Source organism: Sapajus apella, unplaced genomic scaffold, assembly GCF_009761245.1.
Source record: "Sapajus apella isolate SASKATOON/1434 unplaced genomic scaffold, GSC_monkey_1.0 scaffold2, whole genome shotgun sequence".
Lineage (NCBI taxonomy): Eukaryota > Metazoa > Chordata > Mammalia > Primates > Cebidae > Sapajus > Sapajus apella.
The window spans coordinates 19374115-19395917 of NW_022436942.1; the positions used below are offsets into that span (position 1 = coordinate 19374115).

At 42.2% G+C, this 21803-nt stretch overlaps 1 protein-coding gene across 24 annotated transcripts in view; it reads left to right on the forward strand.

The window, feature by feature from the left end:
• Positions 1-21803, forward strand: part of R3HDM2 (R3H domain containing 2) — a 187556-nt gene that overhangs the window by 107327 nt on the left and 58426 nt on the right. For 23 of the 24 annotated variants that reach the window (XM_032289702.1, XM_032289693.1, XM_032289713.1 and 20 more), the window contains one exon: positions 18558-18757. In XM_032289702.1, the coding sequence (XP_032145593.1) occupies positions 18593-18757 (165 nt within the window). In that variant the 5' untranslated portion in view covers positions 18558-18592. Of the gene's footprint in view, positions 1-18557; positions 18758-21803 lie in introns of those variants that run through there. The other variant, XM_032289653.1, reaches the window with a different exon arrangement.

Genomic DNA, 21803 nt, shown 5'->3' on the forward strand with positions numbered 1-21803 from the left:
TGATTCTACTTTACTTACATGAGGTAGTTAAGAGTTGTCAAAATCATAGAGGCAGAAAATAGAATAGTGATTGCTAGGGGAGAGGGGGAAATGGTGAGTTATTGTTTAATGAGTACAGAATTTCAGTTTTACAGGATGAAAAGAGTTACAGAGTTGGATGTTGGTGATGGTTATATAACATTATGAAAATATTTAAGACCCCTGAATTGTATGGATAAAAATGATTAAGATAGTAAATTTTATGTTATACGTATTTTACCATAATTTTAAAAATTGGAAATGAGAGAGAGGATGGTGGTGGTATACAGTAGAAATGTAGGAACTCATCAGGTTTTGGATATATTTTCAAATTAGAGTCAACAGGATTTGCTTCCTGATCACTTTGAGCTTCAGTTTACTCTACAAAATAGGAATAATAATATCTACTTATAAAGTGGCTAGCTCTGTGTATACAGTAGAATGGTAAATGAGAAACATTCTAGAAGTGAAGACTCCTTAGGATCTGAGCCATCAAACATTGTGTGTTCCTTCTACACCTGGTCAACCTAACTAACCATCAGGGTAATGGAATCAGAAGGAACCAGCCGCTCTTCAGTGATCCATCTCTTGCCTTAGGCCTGAGCTTACACCTATATCAAACATGAAGTTCACTTTTTTGAAAGGAGAACTTACCTAAATTGACTTTTAAAAAACAATTTTTAAAATACAAAACTGGGTCAGTCGCAGTGGCTGAGGCCTGTATTCCCAGCACTTTGGGAGGCTGAGGCCGGAGGATCACTTGAGGTCAGGAGTTTGAGACCAGCCTCACCAACACGGTGAAACCCCGTCTCTACTGAAAATACAAAATTACCTGGGCATGGTGGTGCACGCCTGTAATCCCAGCTACTTGGGAGGCTGAGGCAGGAGAATCCCTTGAACCCGGGAAGTGGAGGTTGTAGTGTTGCAGTCTGTCCCCCAGACTGAAGTATAGTGTTGCAGTCATGGCTCACTGCAGCTTCAACAGCCTGTGCTTCAGTGACTTTACCACTTCAGCCTCCAAAGTAGTTAGGACCATAGATGGGTGCCAGCATACCCGGCGAATTTGTTAATTATTTGTTGAGATGAGGTCTCCTTGTGTTGTCCTAGCTAGTCCCCAGTTCCTGGGCTCAAACAGTCCTCCCACCTTGGCCTCCCAAAGTGCTGTAATTACAGGCATGAGCCACTGCTCCTGGCCTAATTCTCATCAAAATAGGCAAGAGTCTCACTTTATGCAGGTTAATGTGGGTTTAATACTGACTGGGAAGAGGCTATTTATATGATGCCAATTTGGGGTGGAAATATGTTACTCAGAAAAACAGTACCAATAAACAGCAAGGAAAAGAGATGTCTCAATTGTTTTTCTCTCCCTTCTTACTATAAAATGATTAGGAAGAATGAGTATTTACTGAGCAACTACTCTGCAGGTACCTTACAATTGTTATCTTGTGACTTTTAGTGGCTCTATGAGGTATGTATTATGCCTATCTTATAGATAAGGAGGCCGAGGCTCAGTGACACAGTAAGTTGTAGAAACAGTAGTCCCACAGCCAATTCATGTAGATCTGCAAAGTCCACAGTCTTATCTACTATAACATGATTGTTGTCTCCTACATTGTAGAGATTGATACTCTTTATTTTGATGGGTTTTGCCCCTTGTTCACCTTATACTGATGCTCGTCTTTCTCCTTCCAGCAGAGGTAGTATTAGGCACAAAGGTGACATACTTTTATATCCTCTATCAAAATGGCAGTTCTCCCTTATTTTACCTCTTTCCTCCCAAGTACATATAAGCTCCAGGATGTTGATACAGTATTCTTTGCTCATAGAAATTGTGGCTGGGAGTGGTGGCTCACACCTGTAATCCCAGCACTTTGGGAGGCCAAGGTGGATGGATCATGAGGTCAGGAGTTTGAGACCAGTCTGGCCAACACAGTGAAACCCCATCTCTACTAAAAATACAAAAAAAATTAGCTGGACTTGGTGGACGGGTACCTGTGTAATCCCAACTACTTGGGAGGCTGGGGCTGCAGAATCACTTGAACCTGGGAGGCTAAGGTTGCAGTAAGCTGAGATCGTGCCACTGCACTACAGCCTGGGTGACAGTGTGAGACTCTGTCTCAAAGAAAAAAAGAAATTTTTTTTTCATTATTTAGAGTCCGTGTATGTGGGTTATATATATGATACCATGTAGAGAGTGTATTAGAATTGGGATTTTCTACAATTAATAGAAAACCCAAATAGAGACATACCTTGGAGACACTGTGGGTTTGGTTCCAGACCACTGCAATTGAATATCACAATAAAGGAGGTCATACAAATATTTTGGTTTCTCAGTACATATAAAAGTTATGTTTGGCTGGGCACGGTGGCTCACGCCTATAATCCCAGCACTTTGGGAGGCCGAGGCAGGTGGATCATGAGGTCAAGAGATCGAGACCATCCTGGTCAACATGGTGAAACCCCGTCTCTACTAAAAATACAAAAAAAATAATAATAATAATAATTAGCTGGGCATGGTGGCACATGCCTGTAGTCCCAGCTACCTGGGAGGCTGAGGCAGGAGAATTACTTGAACCCAGGAGGCTGAGGTTGCGGTGAGCTGAGATCGCGCCATTGCACTCCAGCTTGGGCAACAAGAGTGAAACTCCGTCTCAAAAAAAAAAAAAAAAAAAGTTATGTTTACACTATACTGTGATCTATTAAGGTAGTCCCAGCTGCTCAGGAGGCTGAATTATTTGGAGGATCACCTAAGGCCCAGGAATTCAAAGCTGTGACCTGCTATGATTGCATCCATGGATAGACATTGCACTCCAGCCTGGGCAACCTACTGAGACCCTGTCTCAAAACAAACAAATGAAAAAACTTTATTGCTAAAAAATTATAATAATCGTCTGAGCCTTCAGCAAGTCATATCTTTTGTTTTTTCTTTTTTTTTTTTTTTTCTTTCAAGTCGTATCTTTTGGCTGGTGAAGAGTCTTGTCTCAAGGTTGATGATTGCTGACTGATCATGGTGGTGGTTGATGAAGATTGGGGTGGCTGTGGCAATGTCTTTTTCTTTTCTTTTCCTTTTCTTTCTTTCTTTCTTTTCTTTCTTTCCCTCCCTCCCTCCCCCCCCTTCTTTCCTCCCTTCCTTCCTCTTTCTCTTTCCCCCTCCCCTCCCCTCCCCTCCCCTCCCCTCCCCTCCTTTGGGAGGCTGAGGCAGGTAGATCACCTGAGGTCAGGAGTTCAAGAACAGCCTGACCAACATGGAGAAACCCTTTTTTTCTAAAAATAAAAAAAAGATGATGAATTTACTGAATTGACTATTCCTTTCATGAAAGATTTCTCTAGAGCATACAGTGCTGTTTGATAGCATGTCATCCACAGTTGAACGTCTTTCAAAATTGGGGTCAGTCCTTTCAAAACCTGCCACTGCTTTATCAACTTAGTTTATGTAATATTCTAGATTTTTTGTCATCATTACAGCAGTGTTCACAGCATCTTCACCAAGAGTAGATTCCATCTCAAGAAACTACTTTTTTGCTCATCAATAAGAAACAACCCCTCATCCATTCAAGTTTTACCATGAGATTGCAGCAATTCAGTCACATCTTCAGGCTCCACTTCTAATTCTAGTTTTCTGGCTATTTCTACCCCATCTGCAGATACTTCTGCTAAAGTCTTGAACCCCTCAAAGTCTTCTGGGAGAGTTAGAATCAACTTCCTTTAAACTGTTCATGTTGATATTTTGACCTCTTCCCATGAATCACAAATGTTTTTAATGGCACCTAGAATGGTGAGTCCTTTCCAGGTTTTCAATTTACTTTGCCCAGATCCATAGAGAAGTCAGTATCTATGGCAGCTATAGCCTTACAAAATGTATTTTTTTTTTTTTTTTTTTTTAGACAGAGTCTTGCTCTGTCGCCCAGGCTGGAGTACAATGGTGCAACCTTGGCTCACTGCAACCTCCACCTCCCAGGTTCAAGCAATTCTCCTGCCTCAGCCTCCGGAATAGTTGGGATTATAGGCTCCCAGTGGCCAGCTAATTTTTGTATTTTTAGTAGACATGAGCTTTCACCATGTTGGTTAGGCTGGTCTTGAACTCTTGACCTCAGGTGATCTGCCTGCCTCAGCGTCTTAAAGTGCTGGGATTACAGGTGTCAACCACTGCGTCCAGCCCTACAATATTTATTTCTTAAAAAATAAGACTTGAAAGTCTAAATGATTTCCTTGATCCATGGGCTGAAGAATAAGGGATGTCGTGTTAGCAGGCCTGAAAATAACATTAATCTCCTTGTACATATGATTCTTAGCTCTTGGGTAATTAGGTGCATTGTCAATGAGCAGTAATACTTCGAAAGGAATATTTTCTTTTTTTGAGCACTATATTTCAACAATGGGCTTAAAATATTGAGTAAGCTATGCTATATAAACAGGTGTGCTGTCATCCAGGCTTTGTTGTTCTATCTTTAGAGCATAGGCAGAGTCGGTTTGGCATAGTTCTTAAGGCCATAGGATTTTCAGAATGGTAAATGAATATTGGGTTCAACTTAAAGTCACCAGCTGCATTAGATCCTAACAGGAGAATCAGCCTGTCCTTTGAAGTACTGAAATGAGATATTGACTTTTCCTCTCTAGCTATGAAAGATGGCATCTCCTTCCAATAAAAGGCTCTTTGTCTGCATTGCCAACTTTATCAATTTTCTTACTAGGTCTTCTATATAATTTGCTACAGTTTCTACAACAGTACTTGCTGCTTCTCCTTGCACCTTTAGGTTATGAAAACAACTTCTTTCCTTAAACTTGGTTAACCAACCTCTGCTGGCTGCAAACTTTTCTTCTCCAACTTCCTTATCTTTCTCAGCCTTCATAGAATTGAAGAAAGTTAGGGCCTTGGTCTAAATTTGATTTTGGTTTAAGAGAATGTTGTAGCTGATTTGATCTTCTGTCCTGACCACTCAGACTTTCTCCATGTCAGCAATAAGGCTGTTTGACTTTCTTACCATTTGTGTTCTCTGTAGTAGCACTTTTAATTTCAAGAACTTTTCCTTTGCATTCACCAGTTGACTAACTGCTTGGTGCAAGAGTCCTAGCTTTTGGCCTGTCTTGGCTTTCAACATGCCTTCCTCACTAAGCATAATTTCTAGCTTTTGATTTACAGTAAGAGATGTGTGACTCTTCCTTTCACTTGAACTCTTACTTATAGGCCACTGTAGAGTTATTAATTGGCCTAATTTTAATATTGTTGCATCTCAGGGAATAGAGAAGGCTGAGGAGAGGGAGAGAGATGGGGGAACAGTTGGTTAGTAGAGGAGTTAGAACACATACATTTATTAAGTTCAGTCTTACGTGGCCACAGTTCATGGTACCCCAAAACAATTTACAGTAGTAACATCAAAGATCACGATCACAGATCACAATAACACATATAAAAATAAGAAAAGGCCGGGCGCGGTGGCTCAAGCCTGTAATCCCAGCACTTTGGGAGGCCGAGGCGGGTGGATCACGAGGTCAAGAGATAGAGACCATCCTGGTCAACATGGTGAAACCCCGTCTCTATTAAAAATACAAAAAATTAGCTGGGCATGGTGGTGCGTGCCTGTAATCCCAGCTACTCAGGAAGCTGAGGCAGGAGAATTGCCTGAACCCAGGAGGCGGAGGTTGCGGTGAGCCGAGATCGCGCCATTGCACTCCAGCCTGGGTAACATGCGTGAAACTCCGTCTCAAAAAAAAAATAAAAATAAAAATAAAAATAAGAAAAAAGTTTGAAATAATACGAGAATTACCAAAATTTGACACAGACATGAAGTGAAGACATGCTGTTGGTAAAATGGTGCCGATAGACTTGCTTGACACGGTTGCCACAAACCTTCAATTTGTTTAGAAAAAAAAAAAAAAAAAAAGACCAGGCAAGTGGTTCACACTTGTAATCCAGCACTTTGGGAGGCTGAGGTGGCAAGATTGCTTGAGGAATTCAAGGTAGATCACCTGAGGTCAGGAGTTCAATACCAGCCTGCCCAACATGGTGAAACCCCAAGCAGCATAGGGAAACCCCCATCCCTATGAAAAAGAAATAAAAATTAGCTGGGGGTGGTTGTGCATGCCCGTGGTCCCAGCTGCTTGGGAGGCTGAGGTGGAAGGATAGCTTCGGCCTGAGGTCGAGGCTTCAGTGAGCTATGATCACACCACTGCTCTCCAGGAGGGGTGACAAAGCGAGACCCTGTGTCTTAGTTAAAAAAAAAAACAAAAAATAACCACCCAGAGGTGGTCAGTCCAGGACTGGTCTAATCAGGGGCCTAGGTATCTATGTCTATCATTTTCACCCTGGTATTATCTCAGGGTCCAAATGGCTGCTGGAATGCTAGCTTTTACTTTCACATTCAAGCCAGAAAGAATTAGGGATGAAGTGAAGGTCTGCCCACTTCCTTTACAGATACTTCATGGCCAGCCTGGCCAATATGGTGAAACCCCATCTCTATTAATACTACAAAAATAAGCCACTCATGGTAATGTGCGCCTGTTATCCCAGATACTCAGGAGGCTGAGGCAGGACAATCTCTTGAACCTGAGAGGTGGAGGTTGCAGTGAGCCGAGATCATACCACTGCACTCCAGCCTGGGTGACAGAGCAAGACTCTGTTTTACACACACACACACACACACACACACAAAAGATACTTTATGAAAGTTGGATTTACTACTTGTATTTGTTTGCTAGGGCTGCCATAACAAAAGAATACATGGCTAGGTGGCTTAAACAATATAAATGTATTTTCTAGCTGTTTTGGAGGCTAGAAGCCCAAGATCAAGGTTAGGTTTCTCCTGAAGCCTCCATGGCTTCCAGATGGTCACCTTCTCGCCGTCCTCACATGATCTTTCCGCCGTGTGCACCATGCGTCTGGTGTACCTCTGTGTCCAGTTTTCCTTTTCTTATAATGACAATAGTCAGATTGGATTAGGGCTCACCCTAATCCAGTTTAACTGAATTACCTCTTTAAAGACCTGTCTCCAAGTACAGTCACATTCTGAGGTACTGGGGGTTAGGACTTTAACACAGGAACTGAGTGGGGGATATCATGTGTTCAGCCCATAACACTACTTTTTATATCTCATGGACTGTAACTTATATACTCATTTAGTTACAATGGAGATTAGGATATGTGTAGCTTTCCCCAGGCAGCTGTGTGCCCCAGCTTAAAATCAGCAGCTCTGTTACAACAGAGATGATTGGATATTGGAGAATAAGTAGCAGTTTCTCCTTTGCAGCAGAGGCTTGAGGACTAATGATTATTACAGATTTCCAATATTTTCTTTGAAATCAGATTGTTGTTACCTAATTTATCTGGCCAATTTCACATTTGATGTTAGGTTTTGAAAGCCAGGCACAGTGGCTTGTGCCTGTAATCCCAGCACTTTGGAAGGCCGAGGCAGGTGGATCACCTGAGGTCAGGAGTTCGAGACCAGCCTGGCCAACATGGTGAAACCCTGTCTCTACTAAAATACAAAATTAGCCAGATGTGGTGGTGCACGCCTGTAATGCCACCACTGGGGAGGCTGAGGCAGGAGAATTGCTTGAACCTGGGAGGTGGAGGTTGTGGTGAGCTGAGATTGTACCATAGCATGAAAGAAAGAAAGAGAAAGAAAAAGAGGGAAAGAAAAGAAAGAAAGATTGTTTTAATACAGAAAGAAAGAGAGAGAGAGAGAGAGAGGTGGTGGTGGCATTGACTTCTAAGGTCATCGGTTATGGCAGAATAGACTTAGTTCCCTGGCATTTAATTTAGCAACAGAAGGCATCCTGAGAGTGCCATGAAGGTAGATAAATTGTGATTCTTTTTTCTTTGTCAGATGTCTTCTCTGGGTTGAGTTGGAAACAGTTTCATATGGGGATGGGAAAAGACTCCGTGAACTTTCAGGGTCTTTTCATCCCCAAGATTCTGTGATGCTTTCTGCATAGTGGCATTACTTTGATAAAGCTAGAGAAGATGGAAGCAGTAGAGAGGAAGGACCCTCTGCTCCTCTTTGTTTGAAAGAGGAGGCTGTTTGTTCTGTTTCACTTTAGTTTAAAGGGCATTTTTGGCGAAGAATGTAGAGAAGCTGACAAAAACTGTAACAGGGTCAAACCAGCACTTTACTTCTTTGATCAAAGCACCTACAATTCTCATTTTAAGGCAAGTACAGCCATAACAGATATTGAGCAAAGAAAGAGGGTACATGTCCAGAACATTTTAATCTTGTTTCTCTCTTTACTTTGTCTAAGGAATTGCTCTGGTCACCAGCCAGCTCTTGTGGGTTTCCGTACACACCAGTGAATCCTTTTGTAGTTATGGAACAGAATGATTTTCAGGCCGGTGCAGTAGCTTACACCTATAATACCAGCACTTTGGGAGTCCAAAGTGGGTGGATCACCTGAGGTCAAGAGCTTGAGACCAGCCTGGCCAACATGGTGAAACCCCGTCTCTACTAAAAATACAAAAAATTAGCTGGGTGTCGTGGCCCATGCCTGCATTCCCAGCTACTTGGGAGGCTGAGGCAAGGGAATTGCTTTAACCTGGGAGGCAGAGGTTGCAGTGAGCCAAGATCACGCCACTGCACTCCAGCTTGGGGCAACAAGAGCAAAACTTCATCTTAAATAAATAAATAACAGAATGATTTTCATGCTTCCCCGATTTGGAAAATTGGCACAACTATTGTTACTATTTTTGTTGTTATTGTTACTACTAGCGAAGCCTATGATAGTACTTCTACAGTCCTTAAAGGGCTTGGTGGCCGTCATAGACCTGTAGCTTTATGTGCTTCATAAGTACTTTATACTCTATTCCCATATATTCTACTTTTTCTTTTTGAAAAGAATGAAGAGTTAGACCTATATCTCTTATTTATAACCCAACAGGACCTTCCTTCCTATCCTTTTCCAAAGGGCTGTTAGACATTTACCTCTTCAGGCATGCAGTTATACTGATTTTTTTTTTTTCCTTTGTTTTGACACTGTAATGGAAAGAACATGGAATTTTGGAACTAAGTAGACTTGGGTTTGATTTCTGGCTCTTTGCATGTACTGTATGGCCCTCAACAATTTACTTAATATTTCTGAGTGTTGGTATCTTTTTTAAAAAAATAGAGATAACACTTGATACCTTGAGAATATTGAGTAAGATTATCTCAATAAACTGTAAAAAAAAAAAATTAAAGTCATGAAGGATGGACCCAGGTTGAGGGGAAAGATGAGAGTTTACAAGTCTAATTTTTGAATTCAAAAATATGTCCCCTCACTGATATTCAGAGGCCTCAGGTCTAGGCACATTTTCCATCCCACACTCCACACCCCAGACTGCTTCTGAATGACCAACCACCCTGGAACACCTAGGACTTTAACTTTGGGATCAGACACAGCTAGGTTGGAATCCTACCATTGCCTCTCTTGTATTGACTTGTGAAAGTTACTGGATTTCTCTGAGTTTTGGTTTCTACAACTGGAAAATACCCTAACAAAGAGTTGTGTTAGGATTAAATAATGAATAAAAGGAAAATAATAATAATAATAAAAAAGAAAAGTCAAGAAAGAATGTAGACTTTGGAATCAGACAACATGGAGGTTCTGGTCTGTTTCTGCCACTTAGTGATGGAACCTTCATCAGGTTGCTTAGCTGCACTTGGTGGACGTGAGTTGAAGTACATAAAGCACCAGACTCATAATCATGCTTAATAAACCTCAGTAAATCATGCACCTTTTCCTTTTCTCCTAATTTCCATTGTCGAAGAATGGAAGAAAAGGCTCTGACACAGCAGCACCTAGACTGTTTTGTTTTGTTTTTAATCTACCACTTAACCCCTGTGGATGTTTTGTTCCCACTGTTTGATTCTTAAAGGAATATTTTTGTTCGTTTGTTTTTTGGTGTAGTTAAATAATGTATAATAAAATGCACAGATCTTAACCATTGAGTTTTTAACGGTTAATGAGGTTTTTGTTGTTGTTGTTTTGAGACAGAGGCCCACTCTGTCACCTAGGCTGGAGTGCAGTGGCCTGATCTCGGCTCACTGCAACCTCTGCCTCCCAGATTCAAGTGATTTTCCTGCCTCAGCCTCCTAAGTAGCTGTGACTATAGGTTCGGGCCACCTAGTAGCTGAGACTACAGGTGCGTACCACCACACCTGGCTAATTTTTGTGTTTTTTAGTGGAGACGGGGTTTCACAATATTGGCCAAAGGCTGGTCTTGAACTCCTGACCTCATGATTCGCCCACCTTGGCCTCCCAAAGTGCTGGGATTACAGGTGTGAGCCACAAAACCTGGCCTAGTTAATGAGTTTTGACAGTTGTATTCACTCATGTAACCACTGCCTCAAATGAAACTGAGTATTTCCATTACTCCTGGAGGGTCCCTTCTTTTTCTTTCAGTCAGTATTTACCCCTCAACTCCTGAGCAACCATTTTCTTATTTTGATCACTGTAGGTTAGTTTTGCTTGTTCTTAAGCTTCATATAAATGGACATATATAGTATGTGTTCTGATGGCAGGGAGTGGGGAGGAGAGTCTGCTTTTTTCCATTTATCATAGTAGTTTTGAGATCCATTCATGTTCCTACCCGCCACCCCTGGACAGAGTTTTGCTCTTGTTGCTCAGCCTGGAGTGCTTGATCTCGGCTCACTGTAACCTCCGCCTCCTGGGTTCAGGCGATTCTCCTGCCTCAGCCTCCTGAGTAGCTGGGATTACAGGAATGCACTATTATGCCTTGCTAATTTTTACATTTTTAGTAGAGATGGGGTTTTACCATGTTGGTCAGGCTAGTTTTAAACTCCTGACCTCAGGTGATCCACCTGCCCTGGCCTCCCAAAGTGTTAGGATTACAGGCGTTAGCCACCACCATGCCTGGCCCCATTCATGTTTTTGTGTGTCTCAGTTTGTACAGTATAGTTTGAGTATCTTTTATCCAAAATCCTTGGGACTTTCTGTATTTCAGATTTTTTGGATTTTGTGTGTGTGTGTGTGTATACACACACACACACACACACACACACACACACACACACATTTTGGATTTTGGAATATTACAGTTGAGCATCTGTAATCCAAAAACCCAAAACTGGAAATGTTCCTATGTACTTCCTTCGAGCATCATATTGGTACTCAAAAGCTTTGTTTTTTAGACTCTTTCAGATTTCAGATTTTCTCATTAGGGATACTCAGCCTATAGTTCAATCTTTTTATTATTATTATTAAATAATGTTAGATTTGCTTATCCATTCTCCTGAGCCCTACATTTGAAACATTTTTAGATTAAAAGGGAGAAAATGAAATTATCTTTCCGTCTCTGAATGTTCCCTATATAACATATTCCTTTTGGCTCAGTGCCTAGAAAGTTGTTTACAAATTGATGGAAGGATATATAATCTTACTCTGTTCTGGAAGATACTTACCTTAGCAGTCAAAAAATTTATAAGGAATATGCAGTATTCTCCCTGAAAAAAATTGCTGTATCTTGGCCTCCAATCATCCTCCACTGTATTACCCTATTTCTTCACTTCTCCTCCTGTCCCATCCCCCCCCCCCCCCCCCCCCCGCCGCCATCTCATAGTCCCCTCTGTGCAGCTTTGAGCTACTGAGTATCCTCAGGAGACATCCTGCCTTTGAAATTGTGCTATTTGCCTGGATGAAATGCACACTGTACACAAATAGGTTGTAGGGAAGCACACATCTAGGTCCTCCTGGGAGCCTAATGTCTGCTTTGTTCTAGTCACCATTACATACAAAATAGTTCCTTTCTTGTCCCAGCAAAAGCCTCCCAAACTCTTAATTTCCTCTCTATACCAAATAAACCATTAAGAGTGGAATTGCTTCTCTGCCTTTTAACCTACTACTGGCTTTATTTTAGCTATTTAAGGCTTTTTAAAGTTAGTAAATTGCCTTTACCTCAGCTGCAACTTGTGCTTTTGTTTTGGCCCAGAAAAAATTGTTTCCAGGAACCTTTATGCCCCAAGAGTAAGGAAAGCTTTCTGCATTGGATGAAAGGACTGGAAATGACTTAACTAAAGGTTATTTTGAAAAGCAAAAGAGAGCCTCAGCCTAAGAAATACAGTTTTATGCTTAGTTTATCTTCCAGTGGATCTTAACTCTGGATTAGTAACAGTGTGACACCTCATTACTACCTCTGTCTACTTCAGGGCAGTTTCTTTTATCCTAGAAGCAAAATGGTAAAGAGACTTAAAGCCATGTCATTCGAAAGCCTGACTTAAAGAAGCTGAGAATGTTTAGAAAGGGAAGTAAGGTAAAGTTTTCTTTTATAAAGGGCTGATACGGAAGCAAGATTAAGCTTGTTCTTTATGACTCGCACAGAAGGCTTAACAGGGGCCAGTGGGAGGAAGTACCAAAGAGGTAAATTTTGCCTCTGTAAAGGAAAGTGTTCCAAAAAGAAATGGTTTGTTTCTGGAGGTGAAGACTTTCCCTTCACTAAGACGTACACAGGCAGGGACATTTTTCAGAGCTACTAATGAGTCAACAACCTAATTACGGAGGACTATAGATGTAGAAAAATGGAGCTAAGGTCTGGCGTGGTGGCTCATGCCTATAATCCTACCACTTTGGGAGGCTGAGGTGCACAGATCACTTGAGATCAGGAGTTCGAGACCAGCCTGGATAATATGGTGAAACCCCATCTCTACTAAAAATACAAAAATTAGCCAGAAATCACTTGAACCTGGGAGGTGGAGGTTGCTGAGATCATGCCACTGCACTACAATCTGAATAACAGAGTGAGACTCCGCTTCAAAAAAAAAAGCAGGGCACAGTGGCTCACACCTGTAATCCCAGCACTTTGGGAGGCCAAGGTGGGTGGATCATGAGGTCAGGAGTTGAAGACCAGCCTGGCCAACATGGTGAAACCCCATCACTACTAAAAATACAAAAATTAGCTGGGCGTGGTGGCGGGCGCCTATAATCCAGCTACTCGTGAGGCTGAGGCAACAGAATCACTTGAACCTGGGAGGCAGAGGTTGCAGTGAGCCGAGGTCATGCCACTACACTCCAGCCTGGGTGACAGAGCAAGACTCTGTCTCAAAATAAATAAATACATAAAATAAAATAAAAATGGAGCTGAATGAGAAAGCTTCTAAGTACCCTTTCAGTGAGATTCCATGATTCCTTTGTGTTTTTGGTAAACTTTCCTTTCTGATCTTTGACCATCTCTCCCCTTAGTTAGACGCAGGATTGTATAAAGTTTAAGAAAGCGGCTGGGCGCAGTGACTCACGATTGTAATCCTAGCACTTTGGGAGGCCGAGGCGGGCAGATCACGAGGTCAGGAGTTCGAGACTAGCCTCGCCAATATGGTGAAATCCTATCTCTACTAAAGATACAAAAATTAGCTGGGCATGGTGGTGCACCCCTGTAATCCCAGCTACTCGGTAGGCTGAGGCAGGAGAATTGCTTGAACTGGGACCCGGGGAGGCTGCAGTGAGCCAAGATTGCACCACTGCACTACATCCTGGGATAGAGAGAGAAAGAGAGAGGAAGGGAAGGGAAGGGAGAGGAAGGGAGGACGGACCCTGGATCTGCCATATACCAGTTGTGTGCCCTTTTAAGTGAACTATTTAATGTCTCTGTGCCTCAGTTTACTTGTCTGTAAAATGGTGATTATAGTAATAATACAGATGTAATAGGATCATTTTAAGAGCTGGGCTTCTCTGTCTGGTCCAGGTAGTTCCTTGCTCTCTCTCTTTTTTTTTTTTTTTTGAGGCAGTGCCTCTCCCTGTCGCCCAGGCTAGAGTGCAATGTCGCGATCTTGGCTCACTGCAACCTCCGTCTCCTGGGTTCTAGTGATTCTCTTTTCTCAGCCTCCCAAATAGCTGGGATTACACATGGGCACCACCACGCCTGGCAAATTTTTATACAGACGGGGTTTCACCATATAAGCCAGGCTGGTCTCGAACTCCTGACCTCGCAAGAACCATCTGCCGTGGCCTCCCAAAGTGCTAGGATTACAGGCATGAGCCACCTTGCCCAGCCATTCCTCTCTCTTTTATTTTTTTTTCCTCTTTTTTTTAAGAGACGGACTCTCACTCTGTTGCTCAGGCTAGAGCGCAATGGTGTGATCCCGGCTCACTGCAACTTCTGCCTCGGGTTTAAGCAGTTCTCCTGCCTCAGCCTCCTGAGTAGCTGGGATGACAGGTGCCTGCCACCACACGTAGCTAATAATTTTTTGGTATTTTTAGTAGAGATGGGGTTTCAGTATGCTGGCCAGGCTGGTCTCAGCCTCCCAAAGTACTGGGATTACAGGTGTGAGCGCCTGATCCATTCCTCTCTTAATATACTTTTTTTTTTTTTTTTTTTACTATCTCCCAAGATTCTGCTATAAAAACTCAACCCAGAATAGCTTAAATGATAGGAGGATTTATGACTTCACATATCAGGAAGCCCAGAGATAAGGAGGGTCCCGATTGACTAATTATTGTCTAATCACAGCATATAGGATGCAGGCTCCAGCCAGGCATGGTGGCTTTAATCCTAGCACTTTGGGAGGTAAGGCAGGTGGATTCCTTGAGCCCAGGTACTCGAGAGCAGCCTGGGTGACATGGCAAAACCTTATCTCTACTACAAATACAAAAATTAGCTGTGCATGGCAGTGGGTGCCTGTAATCCCAGCTACTCAGAAGGATAAGGTGGATGGATCACCTGAGTCACAGAGGTTGAGGCTGCAGTGAGCTGTGATTATGCCAGTGCACTCCAGCCTAGGTGACAGACTGAGACCCTGTCTAAGAAAAACCCTGGGTGAGGTGGTTCATGTCTGTAATCCCAGCACTTTGTGAGGCTGAGGTAGGCAGATCACCTGAGGTCAGGAGTTTAAGACCAGGCTGGGTGCAATGGCTCATGCCTGTAATCCCAACATTTTGGGAGGCTGATGTGGATAGATCGCCTGAGGTCAGGAGTTCAAGACCAGCCTAGCCAACATGGCAAAACGCCATCTCTACTACTAAAAATATAAAAATTAGCCAAGTGTGGTGATGCACGCCTATAATCCCAGCTACTCAGGAGGCTGAGATAGGAGAGTCACTTGAATCTGGGAGGTGGAGTTTGCAGTGAGCTGAGATTGCACCACTGCACTCCAACCTGGGCAACAAAGTGAGACTTCATCTTAAGAAAAAAAAAAAAAAAATTAGCTGGGTGTGGTGGTGCAACCCTGTAATCCCAGCTACCCAGGAGGATGAGGCAGGAGAATCACTTGAACCTGGGAGGCGGAGGTTGCAGTAACCCAAGATTGCACCACTGCACTCTAACCCCTGGAGGATATGGTGAGACTCTGTCTCAAAAAAAAGGATGAGTGCAGCCTTATTTTCACTGCTCCCCCATCTTCCATGTGTCAGCAGGGTGCTGCCACAGTCCAGGTATCATCTGCATACAAGATCACCTTTGGTAGGAGATAACTGTTTCTTCCAGTGGCTTTAAATAAAGTAGGAAACCTTTTCCACCCAACAAAGTTCCTTTGTGTCTCACTTGTCCCTTCCAAAACCAGTCACAAAAAGGAAACAGAATTACCACAATTGGTTTATCTAATTAATATCCATCTCCCAGGGCTTGAAGATAAGTTCTCCTTCCCTGATCATGTCTCCTTAAGGGAAGGCAAGTGCCAAAAGAAATCTGGGTTAGATTAATGAGTGTGGAAGAACAGGGAAATCTGGGGAGCTGCCCTTCCCTCTGCTGCTTCCTTTTTCTTAGTGTAAGAATACTTTGTTTTATACAGCTCTTCAAGAGGCCGGTGGTCTCAGTAGAATGACTGACTAATTTTTTTTGAGACAGGTCTCACTCTGTTGTCCAAACTGGCGTACAGTGGAATGATCTCTACTCACTGTAATGTCTGCCTCCCAGGCTCAAGCCATCCTCCCACCTCAGCCTCCTAAGTAGCTAGGACCACAGGCCTGGCTAATTTTTTGTAGTTTTGGTAGAGATGGGGTTTGCCATGTTTCTCAGGCTTGTCTAGAACTCCTGACCTCAGGTGATCTGCCCACCTTGGCCTCCCGAAGTGCTGAGATCACAGGTGTGAGCCATTGCACCCAGCCTAATTTTTCTATTATTTTTAGAGACAGGGTTTTGCCGTGTTGCCCCGGCTGGCCTCAAATTCCTGAGTTTAAGTGATCCATCTGCTTTGGCCTCCCAAAGTGCTAGGATTACAGGCCTAAGCCACAGTGCAAGGAACAGCAGTGGTTTATTTCTTTTTCAAGGATGGGCCTTAATTACCAAATGGGTATATTTTCCTCAAATCAGAATGACAACTTTGCAGCTCTCCTTCACATGTGGGTTAGGAAAAGATCAACTATCTGGATACCTGGAATAATTTCAGTGTCCAAGCACTGTTCTCAGCCAAAACACCATGAATGCAAACAAAAAATGATTTTTCATCTGTAGAATATGGTCATATATTCAACCTCAAGCTTTACGGAGTCACATGGCTTCATTCATTGGAGAAACAGAAAGACTTAAAATTTAGGTTCTTACAGATACCCATAAAACAGACTGATTTAACTACCCACTTTTAAGAATTTAGTTAGTTGGCTGGGAATGGTGGCTCACACCTACGATGAGAGCACTTTGGGAGGCCAAGGAAGGTGAATTGCTCAGGCTAAGGACACATGATCAGGGAAGGAGACCTTATCCCCAGGCGCTGGGAGATGGATATTAATTAGTTAAACTGTAATTCTGTTTCCTTTTTGTGACTGGTTTTGGAAGGGACAAGTGAGACACAAAGGAACTTTGTTGGGTGGAAAAAAGAAATTTGAGGCTATTTAAGCTTGGAAAAGAGAAAAATACTAAAGGCTTATCATGTGATTAAAAGAAGTAAACTTTTCTGTGACTCTAAGACTGATTTAGGATCAAGATTGAAGCAGTTCATAATTTATTATAGGGTGCAACTATATAACAATTAAGACTATTTCATAAATAGTGAGATAATCCTGTTCCCGTTTTCCCAGAGGCTGGCAGGCCTTTCAGAAAATTACAGAAATGAGTTCTTTGGGGAATAGGGGAAGATTATGGGAGGTCAAATCTAAGAATAGATGTGATATCTGGGAGAATTTCCAGTCTTATCTTTTAAAGGAAGGAAAGAAATCTTTAGGGTTGAAGTACAGTCAGTAATGTATACGGAGAAACCTCTGCAAACTATTGTTGGAGCTAAACATGTTTGACTTGGGCAATTGAGGACATGAATCTGTATAGAGTATCAACTTCTGTTTCTTAGTGTGTGGTGGAAGAACTGTGTTGGCTTCATTACAGGATTTCCCAGGTAGTGATAGTAAGTGATAAAGAAGCAGCCATCCCTGCACTATAGATCACTAGGAGACAGTAGATTGACCAAATCCAAATAGTGTATAGCAAAGTAAAGATTCCTCCTCCAGGGAGAGACCCAATCTTTCTGAAGGACAGATGTCTACAAAGTTCTCTTGCTTTTTCAGCTTGCTTATGATAAAGGAAAGAATTTAAGGTTGGATGCAGTGGCTCACACCTATAATCCCAACACTTTGGGAGGCCAAGGTGGGAGGATCACTTGAGTCCAGAAGTTCAAGATCAGTCTGGGCAATATACCAAGACCCTATCTCTACCAAAAAAAAATCTTAAAAATTAGCCAGGCACATTCCTGTATTCCTAGTTAGTTGGGAGGCAAAGATGAGAAGATTGCTTGAGTACAGAAGTTCAAGGTTGCAGTGAGCTATGATTGTGCTACTGCACCCCAGCCTAGGTGAGAGAGTGAGACTCTCTCTCTCTCTCTCTCTCTCTCTCTCTCTCTCTCTCTATATATATATATATATATATATATATATAAAATTCTGTAGATTCTACAACTATTTAAGCATTGTCTGATTTTACTTTTTTTTGAAGGGGGAGTAGCTTGAAGTTGATAACAGTGTTGTGGGTTTGTGGTAGCTGTGAGAGTTCTTCCTTGGGAAAGGAGAGTATTCCTTTCTAGTTGTCAATAGGAGCTTTATAGTTCTTTCTGGAGAGAATCTAGTGGGTGAAGGGAATGAGCTAGAAATGTGAGAAATTTTCTGTATGGAACAAGGGGAGAAAAGAAAGTGCCAAAAGGGCTCATAATACTTTAGAACTGAATCCTGATGAATCTCAAAATAATTATGCTGAGTGAAAGATTCCAGATAGTATATGATTGATTCCATTTATATAAAATTCTAGAAAATGCAGACTAATCTGTAGTGACATAACAGATCAGTAGTTGGCTGGGGGTTGTGGGGAAGGGAGGAAGAGATTATAAAGGGACATGAGAAAACTTTGGGGCATGATGAATGCGCTCACTGTCTTGATTGGGGTCATGGTTTCACAGGTGAATGCATGTGTCATAATATAAAATTATACATTTTAAATATATGTAGTTTACTGTATGTCAGTTTTACCTCAATAAAGCTTTTTTCTTTTTTTAAGAAATGAACCCAGGAACAGCATTTATTAAAGAACTCTTTTCTGGGCTATAGGAAGGCTGCTGGAAAAAATGTACCTGTGTGAAGTACAAGTCTTGTGTGTTTGTTAAGTATGGGTACACACCTCCTGCTTAATGCCTTTGATGTTTCTTTAGGAGTCCATAGAGGCCACTGTATTCTGTTGAAGAACATGTCTAACAGCAACACTACTCAAGAGACCCTGGAAATAATGAAAGAATCAGAAAAAAACCTGGTGGAAGAATCTGTAAACAAAAACAAGTTTATATCTAAGACTCCAAGTAAGGAAGAAATTGAGAAAGAATGTGAAGATACCAGTTTACGTCAGGAGACACAGGTAAGGATTGGAAGTGCGTTATATGCACAGTTTTGTTTTTTTGTTTGTTTGTTTTTTGAGATAGGGTTACCCAGCCTAGAGTGCAGTGACACAATTATGATTCACTGTAACCTCAAACTACTGTGTTCAAGTTATCCTCCTGGCTCAGCCTCCCAAGTAGCTGGGACTATAGGTGTGTGCCACCACATCCAGCTAATAATAATAATTTTTTTTTTTTTTTGTAGAAACAGGGTCCTCTGTATTGCCCAGGCCGGTCTCAAACTCCTGGCCTCAAATGATTCTCCTGCCTTTCCCTCTCAAAATGCTGGGATTACTGGTGTGAGCCACTGTGCTCAGCCAACATTCTTTATACCTGAATAAAAGTGGAAATGTGTAAGAACTAGTCACTTTTACAAACACTTATTCTCTTTAAAAACTCCAACTTCAGCTCTCAAAAAAAATCTTCCCCTTTTGTCTTTTTTTATTTTTATTTTTTGGATATCCTGTTTACCACCCCTTTTGTCATATAGTCCACAGTGAAACCTAACAGGACAGTAAAATCCCTAATCCATTTGGGCCTGAGTTCACTGGTTCTTGCTACATTTTGACTTTTTTTTTGGTAATTAATACCAAAAAATAAACTGTATACAAACACATATTTAACAAGTCATAAAATGACTCATACAATACACTTATAAAACTTGAGCTTCCTGGCTTTACCCACACTGTTAAATTCATATCCTGATTGTGTTAAAGCAGTCAGCATTTTCTGGGTCAGAAATAGCCTCTGAACTTGCCACTTGGTAAATGTGAGTAAAAGGAATTTCACTCTTTGTTTGCCAAATTGTTGTTTTTCATCCAAATTCATACTGTAATAACAGAAATAATGGTAGTAGATAGCCAAACTTCCTCCAGAGGTTCTTCTTTGGTTTCTGCCTGGCCAGCCCAAACTCTGAGCCTTTTCTTATCTACTTGTTAAGAGTCCTTCTTCTGTGGTCACTGCTGGTTTCTTCTGTTACTCAAGCCCTGTAAATCCTTTCCTTGATGCCCAGGGGTGAAAACTGATTTTATTATAAGTCAAGAGACAGACCATTAACACTAGCAAGAGGTTAGATTAAAAAGCAGAAACAACAACATTTTAGAGGGTCTAGAAACTTGAAGCATAATTTTTCTAGACAATTCAATTCACATAAGGCTTGTCTTCTTTAAAGATTAAAACAGCACCAATATAAAGTAATGAATTTAAATTAGACAACTCTCTGAGATATGTTATTCTCTGGCTGCCTGCTTTTCTACTGTTTTTTCCTCTTACAATCCACCAGTCTCTTCCCTGGCTGTTTTTCTTTCCATTATTATATGTGAGTTGTCATTCCCTGCCCATCCTTCCAGAGTTTGTGGAGACATTCTGCCACTGTTCCAGCTGTACTTCCAGCCTCCACTGATACAAATAATGAATTTAAAATATTCAGGACAGATAATTGATGAATGTTTCATTATGTGCTGTCATGTCACATGAAAGATAATAATTAAATGAACTTTTGGGTCTAAGTTACTCTATTCTTAGGAGACAATTATAAATGGTGTTCTGAATTCCTGTTTTGTGTACCTCTTGAAACTAGGCAGAAAAGAAGGGACATCTGTGGGTTGTTTTTTTGTTTGTTTGTTTTTGTTTTTGTGTTTTGAGATGGAGTTTTGCTCCTATTGCCCAGGCTAGAGTGCAATGGCACGATTTTGGCTCACTACAACCTCACTTCCGGAACTCAAAGCGATCCTCCTGCCTCAGCCTCCTAAGTAGCTGGGATTACAGGCGCCCACCACCACGCCCAGCTAATTTTTTGTATTTTTAGTAGAGATGGAGTTTCACCATGTTGGCCAGGCTGGTCTTGAACTCACTCCTGACCTCAGGTGATCCACCCACCTCAGCCTGTAAAATTGCTGGGATTACAGGCATAAGGCACCGCGCCCAGCCCATCTATGGGTTTTATACCCTTTATGGACACTCACTTGGTTTAAAAATGTCTTCAGGCCTGGGCATGGTGGCTCACGCCTGTAATACCAGCACTTGGGGAGGCTGAGGCAGGCAGATCATGAGGTCAAGAGATCAAGACCATGCTGACAACATGGTTAAACCCATCTCTACTAAAAATACAAAAATTAGCTGAGTGTGTTGGCAGTCACTTGTAGTCCCAGCTACTCAGGAGGCTGAAGCAGGAGAACTGCTTGAACCCAGGAGGCAGAGGTTGCAATGAGCCAAGATCACGCCACTGCTCTTCAGCCTCAGCGACAGAGCAAGACTCCATCTCAAAAAAAAAATTTTTAAAAAGGTCTTCATGCCAGGCACAATAGCTCATGCCTGTAATCCCAGCACTTTGGGAGGCCTGGGTGGGCGGATCACTTGAAGTCAGGAGTTCAAGACCAGCCTGGCCAACATGGTGAAACCCTGTCTCTATTAAAAATACAAAAAATTAGCCTGGCATGGTGGCATGTGCCTGTAGTCCCAGCTACTCGGGAGGCTGAGGCAGGAAACATGCTTGAATCTGGGAGGCAGAGGTTGCGGTGAGTGGAGATCACGCCACTGCACTCCAGCCTGGGTGACAGAGCAAGACTGTCTCAAAAAAAAAAAGTCTTCACCTGGAAATACAGATACAATGAGAAGGGGTTTAGAGGGGACCTGCCTCCCCTCTGACTTGACTCGTTTTGCTGCTGGTAGAGCAGGTGAAGCTGCTGCTGCCATCTACTGGAGTTCACGTTTCTTCCGCAAAGTGTTCAGTCTTGTCAGCCACCCTGGATCCAGTACCTTAAAAAGCACTCTACACTCGGCCAGGTGAAGTGGCTCATGCTTGTAATGCCAGCACTTTGGGAGGCCGAGGCAGGTGGATCACAAGGTCAGAAGTTCAAGACCAGCCTAGCCAAAATGGTGAAACCCTGTCTCTACTAAAAATACAAAAAATAGCCAAGTACAGTGGCAGGTACCTATAATCCCAGCTACTCAGGAGGCTGAGGCAGGAGAATTGCTTGAACCTGGTGGAGGTTTCAGTGAGCTGAGACTGCACTGCTGCACTCCAGC